Genomic DNA, 17,425 nt, shown 5'->3' with positions numbered 1-17,425 from the left:
GAAACCAGCAATACAAATTCGAAATGCCAACAATAATTATTTCAACTGATTTTTATAGTTCGTTCTTATGTTGTACTGTTATACCACTGTCCCAGTGTAGGGAGAGGGTTGGGATCCCGCTAACATGTTTAAACCCGCCACATAATTTATGTATGTGCCTGTCCCAAGTTAGGAGCCTGTGATTCAGTGGTTGTCGTTTGTTTATGTGTTACATATTTGTTTTTCGTTCTTTTTTTTTACATAAATAAGGCCGTTAGTTTTTTCGCTTGAATTGTTTTACATTGTCTTATCGGGGCCTTTTATAGCTGACTATATGCGGTATGGGCTTTGCTCATTGTTGAAGGCCGTACGGTGACCTATAATTGTTAATGTGTGTGTCCTTTTGGTCTTTTGTGGATAGTTGTCTCATTGGCAATCATAACACCTCTTCTTTTTTATATGTTAAAATTGTATAATTGTAAAATTTATTATCATTTAGTCCTAAGTGTTACATACTTGTTTTTTTTTCGTTTATGTTTTGTACATAAATAAGGCCATTAGTTTTCCCGCTTGAATTGTTTTACATTGGCATTTTGGGGGCCGTCTATTGATGACTATGTGGTATGGGCTTTGCTCATTGTTGAAGGCCATACAGTGACCTATAAGTGTAAATTACTTTGTCATTTGGGCTCTTGTGGAGAGTTGTCTCATTGGCAATCATACCGCATCTTCTTTTTTATATTAAGTGCACGAACATACTAATTTTGGGAAATCATCATAACGGATATTTTAGTTACTAGTATATATTTGGCTTTCTATTATAAAAATAAAGACTTTAGTTTTAAAAATATTCCGATGTGAGGTTAATGGTGTTTCAGACTATAGAGGTGACGGAATACCTAGGCTTTTTAAAAGCATTCATGGCGTCTAATTATGAACAAGAATGCGTCCATAGTACATGGATTCCCCACGCGCACTATCATTTTTTATGTGTTTCAAGTTGATTGGACTTCATATTCATCAAAAGCCACCTTGGCCAAAATCTCTAACCTAAAGCGGGAAAGACGGACGGACGGACAAAGGGACGCACATACTGCATTTAGGTGAGGCATACAACCTCATGCACGAGGAAACTGAATAGGCTTACTTAATACCACTTTTTTGTTATCTTTAATTTAGTAGTGAAACGAAAGAAAAAATCAGGAGTTATGCCTACTTGCCAATTATAAGTATGAGTGATATGTACACGTTGTATACTTCGGTCAAAATTTAATAGAAATGCTGAGATCTTGTATTACTGTCATTAAACTATAATACACATGCATATCCAAATCAAGTGGATTTAAGTAATTATAGGTACGTGTAAAGTCTTCAACAATGAGCAAAACACATATCGTATAGTGAACTTTGAAAGGCCCCGTCATGAAACATGTGATACAATTCTGACGAAAAATACAAACGACCATGCAGATTTATGACAGATAATAAAAAAAAAATATGGCAGACAGCAGACCAATTACAGGCTCGTGACTTGAGACAGGCAATCATAGAATCTGGCAAGGATAGCAATGTTTGTCAGAGCTCCATTTTCCTCTTTAACCTGGGGAAGTATTGTGCAAGTAACAGCACAACATAAGAACAGATTCAAATGGCTTCGACACACAACAACAGAAAACACATCAAACTTTGAAAGCTCGTACACCAATTATTTATGTCCTACAAGACCTTTATGTGATGTTTCTATACAAACTCCGCTGAATTATGGCGCCTGTCCAAAGTCAGGAACCGCTAGCTTTTGTGAGGGAGTCTTGCGTGTTTTTGGATACCAATCGATTAATGGTTTCACAAGGGTTCTCAATGTGCAGAGAGTATGGACGAATCATAGGATTTAACGTAATTACTATCCATTCTGGCTAGTTACAACTTTATATATGCCATTATGGCAAACGCACGCTCCAGTCAGAAGAAGACTAATTTAAAAGAAAGACAACTTTTTTACCCAAGTCAACCCTAGAGAGAACAAGTGCGATACGTATACTGAAATATAAAATAAAGTACTAAGATTGTACATTAAATGCTCTAAATTAATTATAACTGGTGCTGGTGTGAATAATATAAACAAACTTTTGATTATTATTTTGTAATCTTTAATCGTGTATCATCTACAAATACATATAACATATAAATCACGTGATGGAACTGAACCAGCAGTTAAACATCTTTTAAATGTACCATTACAGAATCTAAAGGACTGGGGGTAACCTCAATATTTGTTCATCCATAAATGTGAGCTTTGTAATTTTACAGAAATCAAATAATAAACAAATAATCATTTGATAATTTCAAATAGGATATGATTTGAAAATAAAATGGTGTCTAGCATAGAATCACAATGGACACAGTTACATGACCGACAATTTTGTATAACGTTTACTTAAAAATTCCAAGCATATATACAAAAGCACTAGCTGCTACCACATTTTTTTTAATCTAAAATACTAACAGTTCTAGCAAATACAAAATATCGCTTCTCTTTATATATAATGCTGATCTAAAAGTGGAAATGATAAATTTTACATTCACTTTAAAAGGGAAATTTACAAATTATCCTCCATCTTTGTACATAATGTTTTTGTCATTCAGTTGACAGGAACATGACATTTTGCAAAACATTCTTTTCTTTTCTTACATGCACAAATCGATTTTACAAATCTGTGTATTGCATTTATTATTTATTACAATGTTTACTGTCGAATGAATGAACTAAACATGTTTAAATGATCGGGTGTAAGGTCTAATCATTTTGTGATCTGAGAATAAAAGGGTTTCGATTTCTGTCCGTCATGATCAGATTGTAGGAAAGTTTTGATAATTTCACGTGAAGTCATATATTTTTTTTTTAAATGTCCGGAATGCAACAGTATTTGTTGGCAGTATTTTCTAATATATAAAATAATTAAGTTCATTTTTTTGCCAAATGTTTGATTATCATTATACTTAACAAACAGTTTTCTGGTTCCTTGTCCATTGTTAAATTAGAAGTCAGGGGATATTTTTACAATTGTATCGTAATGATGGAATGACCGAAAATATAACATTTACAATAAATTAAAAAAATATTATATTACAGTAAAACCTGGCTATGCCGAATCCTGCGTATAAACCGAAAACCTGTATAAACCAAACATGTTCTTAATCACCGTCATATCAAAATAAACCAAACATGTTCTTAATCACCGTCATATCAAAATAAACCAAACATGTTCTTAATCACCGTCATATCAAAATAAACCAAACATGTTCTTAATCACCGTCATATCAAAATAAACCAAACATGTTCTTAATCACCGTCATATCAAAATGTATGCGTTGTGAGCCTGACAAAACCGAACATCGGCCCAAAACGAACAAAATACATAAGTCCCGAAGAGGTTCGGTTTAATTAGGTTTCACTGTTGTATTGTGTAGAACTTCATTGGTATTCTGGGATGTTGTAGCTATATGAACTCTCAGTCGACTCGTGTCCTGCACGGCCATTGCCAGTTGTTTGTGGAATATATTCTTTAACCAGCGTTGAAGCATCCTCTCTTTGAATACATGATAAAATATCCTATAAAAAGAAAAAAGAAAAACATAAAAACAAAATCAGCATATATATGACTGTGCTAAGTTTCTTTTTTTGTTACTTATTGTGACATCGGACTTGAACTTTACTGTGTTTATACCATGTTTTTTTTAATTTTAGTTCATTTCTATGTTTTGGAGTTAAGTATGACGTCCATTTTTACTGAATTAGTACACATTTTTATGTAAGGGCCAGCTGAGGCCCTGTTTTCGGGGTTTTCTCGCTACAGTGAATGTCAATTTTGGGTCCTTCGGACGTTATCTGCTCTTAGGTTGGATTGATGTCTCTTTGACGTATTCACCAGTTCCATTGTATTCTATTTTATAAAAGTGGTCAAAATGCATGTTAAATAATGTCAAAAAATGCCAACGGTAATCTTTTGTTAAAAATCACACGTTCGAAATCCTGAAGTAATCTACTTAAAATAAAAATATACATACAAAAGAAATCACACCACGAATTTACAAGAAAAGACAATCTGAAGTGTGTTATAAATATTAGAATGAATTTATGCATGTTTGAATTTGATGTCAGATTTGTCGAATTTAAAACGGGTCCTGTATTGAAAGATCTTGAAACATAACGATTGTTTGTTAGCCTATGTTAAATTCGTTATCATAGGTTGATTGAGTGCGTAAGATATAAGTGATTACACTAGTCTCGATAACACATTCAAGTAAATTTGAAGTGCATTATTTAGGACAATAAATGCATTTTAAAAAATCCCACCTGCATTTTCTCAATAACATGTTTACAATATAGTAGATGTTCTAATTTTGGGACAAATCATGACACAATTTTGTAACTTGATCATGCAGCTCTAACTCAAACTATGGGCAATTTATGTTTAAGGGGGTCTTAAAATCAGTTGAACAGCTTCAAGTGTAAGCATTGATTACCTTTTTAAACTGGACCAAATTATCCCTTTACTTTTGATATCATCATGTGTAACCAGATTGTTTTACCGTTTATTTCGCTCCTTCCCCACCCTGCGTATTTCCTTATAACATATAAAACATATAAAAAAAAAATGCGAATGAAAAAAAAAATGCAAGCAATACACTGTCAACACTAGGGACAATGTTTGTATAATACAAAAATCACGAGCCAGTTATCAATATTTTGAGAGATAGAGGTGAAAGATATCAAAGGGGTATTCAAGCTTATAAATCTAAAAATAAGTTAAGGAAATGCTTATGTTACCGCTTCTGAAAGTTTGTCCGTCCCATTTTAGTTTCTACACTTTACTCTGATTTAAAGTTTGCCTTACGCTAATTTCATGAAACTCGTATACAATGCTACATGTACGAATATACATGTATAACTAACACTTGCAAACAGATATAGAATTTTAGAAACAAATCACTTATTTTTATAGAGTTATGCCCCTCTAACACTTGGACAAGTGCAATTTTGCAGATTATATTGTATCATATTGCACACATTATTTGCCTAGATAAACTCTTCATTTTTATTGAGGGGAGGGGGAATATTCGTTTCTCCGTCTTACTGGAAAAAATCCTAAATAATCTATTTAGTTATTTGCATGTCGAAATATTTTACGTAATGTCGATTCAACTGAATTGGATCGTCTCGGAGGGGTTAATAATACATTTTGTAGCTCACTGGTTTTTGATTTGAAAAAGACGGAACACTTGTTAAACTTGAAAATGCACTTACCGCTAAGGTTTCTAAAGACAACTTCATTGATTCAGCATAAGAAAGGAGGTTCTCGGTTGGACTATTCATCGTTTCTAAATATCGAATACATTTATCCTTGCCAAGCGCTGACGCAAGCGCTTTCCAGTTTCTATCAAATGCACTATATGGATCTAAAAGAACTTTAAGTTTGATTTTGAGATCATGTGGATAGTAGTCTTTTGTTGCCTGTTCAACCTTTTCAAGCCGAACGTCTGGTGTTGTAAAATGAAGGTGAACCTGCGGTTCGGAGTAAGGACGGTTTTCATCTTTGTCCTGTTTCAAATCATTACGCACACTCGGAAGTGTCACAACTATTTCCTGTTTTCCATTGTCTTTTCCAGTTCCAGAATGAAGATCTCGTTTATTCTCTTCTGTAACGTGAGCTATAAAATTTCCACCTTCATTTTCGAGTGTATATTGATAGAGAAACAATTTAAATGTTAATTCTCGAGGTCGACAATTCTTTTTAAAACACATTGTAATATGCGGACATTTTCCATGCCAAATGTTTATATAAGGAACATGTTCTTCTACTTCTTTGTCTACGTTATTCCAACCATCTGACAAGTATCTGTAAATGGAACATAAGACAGTTAATTTTTATGTAATACATATGTTATATACAACATATAAATATTCACCCAAAGTAACGTGTTTTATTCATGTTTGTCTGAAAAAAATATTTTTTTACGAAATACAACATGGAAGGCAGTGGCGGATATATGAGTTCCTTAAAATCAGGCACCTGTTTTCAAAGAGGTAGAAACAATTGACCTCATGAGTATATCACAAGACAAACCGGGGAGACACAGTTGAAAACAGCATGTTAAATCTATACCATTCCAATTTCATCCTGTTAACTTATAAATGTGCACTTTCTAGTATCTGGGTCAATATCCCTAATGCACCTCAAAATGAGGAATTAACTCAAAAGTTTTGTGTGAGCAAAACATCTCTGTGCAGTGATATTAGACCAAAAAGGTCATGTTTTCTATATTTAACAAGTGACTGATCTGAACCATTCATTTTGATCTGGAAATTTAAATCTGAAGAATTAAAAATAATGGAGCAATCAAATATGTTCAAATTATTTTTTAAAAAAATCAAATTTGTGTAAAAAAGGATTTTTTTACGACGAGGAGCCGCATCTCGAAAGGATTTTCGGGGTATGCTAATTTATGGAAACGTAATCTCACTCCGTATCCCGAAAATTTAATCACGTATGTGAAAATGTCTAAGCTTCGAAACAAGCTATCATACGTATCCAAGTTTACGATATGGACTAAGCTTCAGGAAAATACGTTACCATTATTGCCTAAGGAAAAATGGATATTGACACATCTATTAATTAATTGGAATAGATATTCAAAAATAACTACAATGATCATTTTGCAATGAAATTATAATACCCATGATAGTATTTTGTGTTGTAGCAATAACGTGTATACTGATACCTTGATTTGTGCTTTTATTTCAGTGGCAACTATTACAGAATTATCAGGACAAGATCATAGTGTTATACAGATACGAAACCTTATGTGTATGCGACCAACACACTGAACCGGAGTTATACGTGCTGTGTTATACAGTTATTCTGACTCATATCGCAAGCCGGCTTGCCGTTGTTTTTACTCTGAAATGTCGCATGCTTAACGCGCTTCTCTATATTTAGTTTGTCTATTATTTTTCTATTCTATATGTTCCCTCTTTAATCTGCGTTTTTGTCCCTTATTTCCTAATCTGTATACCCTCCGAAATTGGCTGAGAGAAATGAAGTAGATATGTACTTTTTAATTGTCATTAGTTTGTCTGACCTGTGGTGTATACATATACATGTACATGCACCTGAACATTTGAGAAGCTTCTATCCATTCGTCAAAGTAACTTCAAGCACTTCTACATGTACATGTATCAACAGTTTGGAGTTTAATGGAAATCTGACACAATATAGTGTTTAAACATATATTGCAATCGCAACAACCAAAATGAATATTTTTTTCTAGTTAAATAAGTCAGAAATGTCTTTTGGTTTATTTAATATTATTTAAGACATTGTATCAACTTTAAGTAAAATATAGAATTTAAGTGTATTTTTTTAAAGTTGCAACTCGTGTGCATGACAAATTGTCTCCATAAAAGGACATTTGAAATTAGCTGTTCATTCTAATCTTGGAAGACACAATACATATTATTTTTACAAAATAATATTGTTCTATTTCATTCTAATATTCTACTCAAATACGGAGAGTAAACACACACACAACTGTTTATAAACGCTGACAAAAAAAAAGAGAATTCCCCCTAAAAATATACCCTTATATGATCATGATCTTCCTGTTGAACTGTTTGCGAGAGACGAGATAAAAAAAAAAACCAACAAACAAGCATTTGTATGAGCCTTGATAATACACTGCTAGAGGAAACTCCTTCAATATTGTGCAATGAAACAAAAAATATAATTTTTAAATATTAGACAATGTATCTGCATGTATTGCAAACAAAATAACGTTTACCTTAGAATATGCAAGGTTACCATTTAAACTGTTCAAATATTGAACTTAAACCTTATATGTCCCCAAAAGAAATTTCAAGATAGTGTTATCATTAATATAAACTGACTGACATTAAGTTGGACTAAAAGAAGAATATTATTACACAATATCTAAGCAACGGACCGGTAGGTGGCATTCCGCGACCTCGTCTTTTGTTTGTCAATATGGGTCAACAGTCTAGTAATTCCCCTATTAAGTACTGCTCCGACAGGAAGAAAATGTCTATAGATTAAATTGAAGTGTTTATCAGAAAACTTGAGGATGATAAATGTTAATATGAAATGCATTATGAAGACCTATAATTGTTAATGTTTGTGTCATTTTGGTCTTTTGTGGATAGTTGTCTCATTGGCAATCATACCACATCTTCTTTTTTATAGTACATGGGCTAATAATCTATCCGACCGTGCGAGGGCTGTATAGCCGTTCAATGTTGTTGAAAAGCAACATAAGGACTAATTGAATATTCACATAAATATAAAATCTGTATTATATATACAGCTAGATTACATTACAATTTTACATTCTAACTGTATTCCTTTTCCGTATGGCGTTGTAGACATTCGTCACAACTCGGACGATTCCGTACCTCAGAGTAGCGGAATCACCCGAGGATTGAATATTGGCGTTGTAGACATTCGTCACAACTCGGCAGATTCCGTACCTCAGAGTAGCGGAATCACCCGAGGATTGAATATTGGTGTTGTAAAAGTATCATTTAAAAGGCAACATGTTTGGATTTGAATATTAACTTACCGAAGAGCAATAAACATATCTTGAGCATTTCCATAAAACAGATAAACCTTTTCTGGACCCATTAATTGTCCACCAAACTTAGCCTCGTTCTGGATTGCCCATTGTAATGCACATGGTGTCTTGTTAAGAAAATAAACACGAACCTAAACGAAAAACAAAAAATAAGATTAAATCATGATATAGTGTTGGTACAAACACACCAAGTCTTTAATCTTATATTTATACAGTCTTTCCGCCTTTAATTTCGTCGGATTGCTGTCTCATTTACAATAACCCAACACAAATTGAAATATTTGCGACTGGACTTCAAGTCACAAAAAAACTTTTATTTCTTTGGTTCCTTTCGCTGTGAGTGATGTATAATAAATACACAGACATGTCAAATCGGAATGCTGACTTTGAATACGATGCTCCGTTTAAAAAAAAAATTGCAACAACTCTTTTTGTGTCCGTAGTTGTCTTGCTGCAAGGTAAAACGTTCAGCCTATATTCATATACAATTTTCAATGAAAGCTGACCAACGTTTTCAAACTTTTGTTCTTGTCGATCAACCTAGAAAACCTACAAATTGTTTTGGCTTCGAGTATGTAAGAAATACTTGACACCAGATTTCAAGAAAGGAACAACAAATTAATCAATGACATGTAATTTGAAAACATAAGGTTTCAACATTCATGTATATGCGACAACATAATAAAATAATTATTTATTTTTATATGGTATGTACCTCTGAATTTATCATGATTATCCTATTTTAATTAAAACAACAATCTTATTAAATTATTGTAATTGTTCTTCATATGTAAATTGGACTATTTGGTCAATAAACATTAACGGATACTTAACAGATACATGTATAAAATTGTGGGGAAAATGTGCCGTCTGATATGAAAATCACTATGCATAAAAAAACAACGAAAAATTGAACATACAACGAATATGGTAATAATAATATATTCGGTTCTTATAAACTATTCTGTATAATACCTGTTGATGATTAATGCTGTTTTGTAAAGGACTAGAAAATGCAGCCACCTGCAGCCATTTTTTACAATCATCCGAACCTGTCGGCGACTGTAAACACGTGTATAGGGTAAACGAGTCAATTTGAAGCTGGCATTCGTCTGGTGTCACAACACAAGCACCACTATTCTCACTTAAAGAGCAATGTTCGACCCAATCTTTAGACTCGATTAATTCCGTCTCGCTCTTCATTACCTGGATATGTCTCGGATCAAAAGAACAATGTTTGAAACTTAGTGTGCATGGTTTGTCCAGTTTAAGGTCATGGGGACCAACATACACTACTGGTGATACTAATGCTTGTTTGTCTGACATGTATGGGTTGTCACTTAAATCCCAATTTAAAACCAGGACGATTATTTTTGTTTCGTTCTTTTTAACGGCTTCAGGAGGTACAAATAATGATATACCCATGCCATCTAATACTAAGTTATCTCCCTTATCTGTCACTCTTCTTGAAATGAACACAACTTCCTTATTTTGCACATGTATTGTTTTACTTCGTTCGCACACTTGTAACAGTTGAGGAGGAATATTAGCAAACAACTCTTGATTGGGAATTGAAATTGGGTGTGTTTCTTCTTCGTCGTCTTCGTTTTCGCTATTCGAATAATCTGCTACCGTTTCATCAACTGAAGGTCTCGCGTGACTTTGTACAATTTGTTCACATTCATTTTGAATTGGACTTGGTGCTTGTCTTATAGTCCCTTGCAAACCTGATATTGCAGTATTTGGTCTTTCGTCATAATGACTAGGTCTACAGTTGGTATTAGGAATATTTTGGAATTGTCCATGATTATGATTCGCCATGACTCCATTATGATTATTAATAGGATATCTGTTTTGCATACATTCCGCTAAACGGATTTGCTGACATGAACAGTTCTGCGATGAAACACCCTGTTCTAATTGAAATCCTCTGTTGAGAAAACACTGGCATCGGGTATAATTTTCATTACTCGACCTTTTTTGCCTACGGAAACACCCTTTTCTGCACATTATGACAAGTATGACTACTGCAACTATTACCAAAATTATCAATAAAAATATAACGATCAAGATTCCGTGTCCCTCTAATAAGTCCGAACTTTTATGAAACTCCGCGTGTTTTTCATCATCTCGTTTGAATCTGTGGTACGTCGTTGTCTTAATGGTTTGAGTTACCGCCATTTAGATGTGTGTGCAATTGTACAAATCATGTCTAGTTGGTCAACCTGAAAGATAAATTATAGTTTGTTTATTTTTCTTCGGATATCAGAAAATAAAAAGATATTATACAATGTTAACGAGGAAAAAAAGACAAAAATAGGGTCACTATTCAAATCTACAGCCGCACATACGAGAATACAGTTGCCGATTGTCTGAATATAGTGCAATTTACTTCTGGGCTGACTCTTCTATGCAATGTTGTTACTAAATTTGCAATTGTGTATTAAATTAATATTACATTTTAAATTGCATGTATTTTATTATAATAGCACTGTTTTATTCTTGTGACTTTTAAAAGTATAAGACGACCAGCAAAAAAGGCACCTTTTCCGTGTGGAAGGATTCTTATCTAACAAAGGTCCGTCTTAAAACCCAGCATGAATCTGACGAAATTTCAACAATAACCAGCCAGGCTGAACCAAACAAATTTTGAGAAAATAACTTTTAAATTAAATAATGAAAACATCTAAAATAGGACTTAGATCAAAAGAACAAAGAATTGAGAAAAATATGAGAAAAAAAGAATAGAGATTTATGATTTATGAACGGGGGACGGGCGTAAATGATAATGAATAAAGGAAAAAAAAACTGTGTAGATAAAGAAAGAATTGAGTTAGATTGTATAAAAATAAAATAAATAAATGAATGACCTCCCGCAATCCGACTTAAATGAAGATATTGTGTAATTTTAAAAGACATATTTGACTAAATCATCGACCATAAACGAACGTGATAAAAGTTGTTTTTGAATAGCACATTAGATAGTTTTTCCATACATCAATGTACACTCACGTAAATCGGATTTAGATTTGCATAAACTTTACGACATCATATCTTCTTCTTATCAGTAAATACATTTTAAAAGGATACATCTGTACACCGAAAGCATGTCAGTATTCAATCAAATAAACTAAACTATGCAAACCAACTGCTTGCATTAAAAGATTACGGAAATAATAATTTTCGAGTCAGTCGTCACCATGCACGGAGAAAGTGAATATAAACAACATCAATTTAATGAAACTGATATTATACTTTAGCCTCAAAGTTTAGGGTTAACAGATATGTACAGGTCAGTATTTAGGACACAATATAATTCCAAGTATCTAGGGAACTCCCCTAGTTTCAAATAAGATTATTAGATATGTCGTATGAATTGAAAATAAGTTTAAAAAAATCACGATTGCAGATAGATAATGCAACTTTAGACAGACATGCGCATTATAATCTTACAGTCACGGCTAATCCTCATCTCAGTAAAAATGACACATGTATATTTGGAAAGAAAAATCATTTTTTTCTGTAAATAAAATGATTCTTATGCGTCTTGAATTTTTAAATCCTTTCAAATTTATATTCTTTCCGTCCCTTCTTCAGTGGGAGTGTATAATTAGGGGGCACTTATTGTAAGATTCTATTGGCTTATGGATAAATTTATATCTATACCCGGATTCAGAAAAACTAAAGGTCATTGTTTGACACTGGTTTAGGACTTCGTTACCCAATCACAACATGTTGGTGCAAATATCCACGTTTTGACTTGATGTCCGCCTTTGAAAATATGGTAGAACACTTTTTGTCTTATAATTTTGGATATTTAAAAAAAAACTGCAGCAAATTTTTAAAAAGAGGGTACATTTTGCCTGTTTGTCAGTTCTGAAGAATCTTTTTTTTTATATCCGAAGTTCCGTGAACCAGTTCTTTCCAGGGGCGGATCCAGGATTTCCAGTTAGGGGGGGGCGCAAATTTTTATGTCCGCCGAGCGGAGCGAGGCGAAAAATTTTTGGAGGTTATTTTAGGTAAAATTATTGAAATATTCTTCTAAAGGGGTGTAATGTAGATATCTCGAACTATTGGGTGTTCTAGTAAAATTAGCGAGGTCAGGAATTAAAGTTTCAATCTGAAACCGCCTTAATCCATACCTGACAACAAGCTACAGATAGACGAGCGGACAGACGGACGCAAAGTGACACGAGACAAATCACAATTGCTCACCTGACCAATATATTTCTAAACAAAAAGTTCTACTTTTACCAGCAATTTTTACATTTTCCTTTCATACTATGATATCTGTTTTTTACTTTTTTGATTTTCGGAGGTCGTGCTAGACTTTACTGAATTCGCCACAAACAACTAAAGCATTTACGCAGTTTTTTTGTTTTTTTGGGGAAACCAAGCATACAGTAATACGATACAGAATTCGGCTAAATATTTAGGTTGCAAGTGAGAAATAAATATAGACACAGAGATACAAATTAATAAACTAACCTTTCGCTCGAAACAGTATTTCTATCTTTCATTACGGATATTTTAAAAGAATCCCACCTGCCGACTGGTTTTTTTTACCGTGTCATGACGAAATTGTGAAAGTGTGTAAGGGATGTTTTGGAACTTCGATTATCAAACAAATCTATTATAAAAACCGCAAATACAATGTTACAATTGTTTTTACTTTAACTGCTAAAAACCTATTATATTTTTCATCAAACGCAGCTCCGAGTTTGACACCTTCCTTTGAAATTATTTATATACAGAACTTTAATAAAGCGTAGGTCAGTTGATTCGACAGTAATCACGTTGATTCTATTCTGTTAAACTGACTGTTTCATATACTTTGAATGTTAAAAAAGATTGAATGGTCTCTTCTGATACTTAAATATGTTGAAGTCAACCCATGCTTTGAAAATTTTAGGGGGGGCGCGCGCCCGCCACGCCCCCGCCTAAATCCGCCCCTGCTTTCTTATATTTTCTTAGTAGTAAGTCCTTTTCATTCTTTCTTAGTATTCATTAAAGATGTATTATTTTTTTCAGTACAAGACCCCATAAAGTGTTGCTTTGACATGCACTTCATAGTAAAAGTGGTACAGTTTAAGCCGTAAAAGGAATTCATATGAACAATTCATTGTAGATATTTACAAAAATGCAACCTATACATAGACAATAATAGTCCATTGACTTGACATATCAACGATATACATTGTAAGGATGAGGCTTAGAAACGGGGAAAGCGAGGCTATGTCGAGCATTTTCCCCGTTTCGTGCCGAATCCTTATATCGTTGGTATGTCAAGTCAATGCACTATTATTGTCTTTATACTGCAATCTAAAAAAAACATTTTTAATTGTTGTTTAATGTGTTAATTTTATTATTTGATTTAAATATTGGGAAACTCTCCCTTTTATAAAAAGGCCCCATATCATGCAGGCGGAGAAATATACAACACAATGAAATGTACATTTCCTAATGAAACCCTTACTCGATGGTGAAGGAATTGCTTGAAAATGAACTAAAATATCAACAATAAGCATAAAACATAATGATTTAAGTGAAATGTTTTTTTTTTCTCTCTAAAAAATGTAAAAGAAATAAGTTTGAGTCGTTGTATACATTGGAAACAGGAACAGGTTGAATAGGTCGTATGAATAATTAATAACAATTTCGGCAATTTCTATTTAAATATTCATGAGGAAAAGTGATATCAGGTCAGTGACTGTATATGACATAGAAATATACAGTCAACGCATTTTGACTACTCAAATAGAACGAGTGCAGTATCAAGTCAATTAATGTCACTTTATTTGAACTTAAAATGAAAGAGCTGTATCTGCTTGAAATTGAAGAATTTAACATTGGACCATGCATAAGTGGTGTACTTCCTTCATAAAAACTGTGAATCAAAGTAGTAAACATTTGTTTATCTGATTGCATTATGGATAAACATCATACAAGGATTTAAGACGCAGTTAAGAGAAGATTTCTCGGTATGGACATGCAGTTTAAAAACACAATTGCTGAAATCAATTGATCTATACACAAGTGGGTTGACAAATAACCCCTAAGGAAAAAATGTATGAATTACATTTTTATCAATTTTAATTAACATCTATCGGTTTTTCCATCAATGGACTTTAGTAAGGCGTATAACAAAATGTGTAAGCAGGATATCATCACCCTGGACATCTTAACCTATATTTTAATATTGACTGGTACGCACAAGTGGGTTGACAAATATCTCCTTTAGAAACAAAAATGTATTAATTTACACTTTCTCCAATTTTAACCTACACTTAATGTGCATTTATTGGTTTTCCCATCCATGAGTGGACATTAGAAAGACCCGGTTTTTCCATTCTTGAGTGGACACACTTGACTCTGATTGTTTTCTAATACTCTACCACATTTTCTGTATAGGTTGCATTTCTGTAAATATCTACGATGCAATATCCCATAGGGACTCCTTTTACGACTAAAACTATACCACTTTTACAAAGAAGTTTTGAAAATATTTTATATTCTAGAATAGATTTCCACAAAAGAGGCGTGGTCTGAGAAACAGCTGTATTTACCAAATGCAACCGATTAGTTTTTGGTTGCGTGTTATTCTTTTTTATACATGCTATATTGTCTGTGCGGCATTTGTTATTTATTTTTCTCTAAACGATATTTTTCATGATGTTTTGTGTATTCATTATTTTTTTGTTGGTACGAATTTTCGTGTATTGAGGAATCTATTTTTTAAAATAGTGTTTTCCATGGATACTTGATTTCGTAGTTTTGCAGGTGTCAGTAACACACAGGCAAATAAGGAAATTTCCACTTTGTTTACATAAATTTGTAGTTTACCCATCTCTATGAAATTCTCGAAATTTGGTACTCCACGAATTATTATGAATTCATAGTACTTTTTCATGTTTGCTCTTTCATCTAGCACCTATTTGTTTCTGATTAGTCTCGTTAATATACATATATATTTCATTACCGCCTGGAATGACTTGAGATGTATATAGTCAAACCTCGTTTTTTCAAAGTGAAGGGGACTCGACAAGACTATTCGATTTATCCGAGGTTCTAGCCATCCCTGGTAGCGAGTTACACCATGCTGTCTCATTTTAATAATTAAATTTTTCTCATAAGACTGGTACGGGTCCACAATACTCTTTAACTTGGTAATTTTTTGGCATGTTTTACTTTTTTTATTCGAGCGTCACCGGTGAGTCTTTTGTAGTCTTCGACGAAACGCACTTCTCGGTGTCTCAAACTCGGTTGACTCGAAATTTCAGATGTGTCGAATTTTTCTCGTGTTCCCGAACTTTGTCCAAATAAATATATGTATTTTAACTCCCGAGGAGTAACAATTTCCGATATCTCGAATTAAATTTATTGTCCCAATGTTATGAAGGTCTTTTTATGTCGAACCCAATACACAAGTGTCAAAACATGACCCCTGGAATTTAAATTTATTGCATTTTATCTACCTTTTATTAAAGTAAGTTAAACAAGAAATTTACTCACCATTCATTTCGTTCCTTTGGTTAAACCATTCTTCATAAAATATAAATGCATCCTGTTATTTTATTCATACTACGAGTGTGAGAAAATGTAAAAAACACAAAATGTGAACATTTCTAAATAAGGTATCAGCGTCTATTGTTACCGTTGTAAATTCCCAAATCTACGAATATATAATAGTTCGGTGTTATCTATATCAGTTTGTCCAATGATAATCTGTAAGGCTGAACCCGGAAGATTAAGGTTATTCGTCACACTTTTACAGGTGGGAATACTGAAAATGTAAAAATAAAACACATATATAGAGAGAATGAAAACATGGGTTGTTATTCATTTTGACAGAGTCGAGCGTCTTTATACAGGTTGGAATATTGAAAATGCACAAATAAAATACATATATATACAGAGAGAATGAAAACACGAGTTGTTATTAATTTTAACTGGGTCCATCGTCTTCCAGGTGGAAATATCTAATAAAAATAAATGCATAAATAAAACACGTATACATAGAGAGAAGGAATACATGGTTTGAGGTATCATTTTGACAGAGTCCAGAGAGAGAGATACATACAAAAACTATAGTCTGACAGTTACATTATGGATTTTCAACATAATATATATATAAACATTATTGCAAAATATATGTAATCAAATACTTGAACGTAATCAACGACTATATTCTGTTTTTTTTAAGTGAAATTGAACTTTTAATTCTAAAAATATAATGCACAACTACAATCTAGTGAAAAACTAAATATATTCATTTTTTTTTTTTATGAAAACACGAGTTCGCCGAATAAAATCCTTCTAAACATGCATGAAAAAAGTAAAATCAAAAAAATACTGAACTCAGAGGCATATCAATTCGGAAAGTCCATAATCACATGGCAAAATCAAATAACAAAACGCATCAAAAACGAATGGACAAAAACTGTCATATTCCTGACTTGGTACAGGCATTTTCAAATGTAGAAAATGGTGGATTAATTAAACCTGGTTCTATAGTGCGAACCCTCTCACTTTAATGAGTCTTGAATTATTTGCCACTGGACGTTAAGAAACAAGCAATCGTTTAATAATCGATTAAGACCATTAGGTCAATTAATGATTTTTTTTACAATATATACAAAGTGTTTATCACAAAAGTGACTTGTTTGTCAATTTGAAAGTTGAGGATTTGATCAAGAGTAGTCAAAGTTATTCAACACTTTTTTTTTTAACTATTAGCGTTATATATAAAACACATCAATTGTGATCACATGCTTATCGTCATTCAAACTTAACAAAATAT

General features: G+C 32.9%; 1 protein-coding gene across 1 annotated transcript; it reads right to left on the bottom strand.

The window, feature by feature from the left end:
- Positions 1–2,891: 2,891 nt before the first annotated feature.
- On the bottom strand, positions 2,892–16,355 carry LOC134691022 (UNC5C-like protein). Its single transcript, XM_063551212.1, has 5 exons — positions 16,138–16,355; positions 9,601–10,850; positions 8,614–8,756; positions 5,285–5,876; positions 2,892–3,589 (listed from the first exon to the last, which is right to left on the bottom strand). The coding sequence occupies exons 2-5, from the start codon at positions 10,804–10,806 to the stop codon at positions 3,452–3,454; spliced, it is 2,079 nt and encodes a 692-aa protein (XP_063407282.1). The 5' UTR covers positions 10,807–10,850; positions 16,138–16,355; the 3' UTR covers positions 2,892–3,451.
- Between the last annotated feature and the right edge of the window lie 1,070 nt (positions 16,356–17,425).

Source organism: Mytilus trossulus, chromosome 11 (assembly GCF_036588685.1).
Source record: "Mytilus trossulus isolate FHL-02 chromosome 11, PNRI_Mtr1.1.1.hap1, whole genome shotgun sequence".
Taxonomy (NCBI): domain Eukaryota; kingdom Metazoa; phylum Mollusca; class Bivalvia; order Mytilida; family Mytilidae; genus Mytilus; species Mytilus trossulus.
The sequence above is the reverse complement of the archived record's forward strand: the minus strand, read 5'-3'. Positions and strand labels throughout refer to the sequence as shown.

What these genes read in the sequence shown, in the direction of transcription:
- LOC134691022 (XM_063551212.1), bottom strand. Translation starts at nt 10,806, where the DNA reads ATGGCGGTAACTCAAACCATTAAGACAACGACGTACCACAGATTCAAA. An exon ending in ACAGCATTAATCATCAACAG is followed by an intron (nt 8,757 to 9,600) that starts GTATTATACAGA and finishes TTTTTCGTTTAG; the next exon opens with GTTCGTGTTTATTTTCTTAA. An exon ending in TGTCTTTAGAAACCTTAGCG is followed by an intron (nt 3,590 to 5,284) that starts GTAAGTGCATTT and finishes TTCTTTTTATAG; the next exon opens with GATATTTTATCATGTATTCA.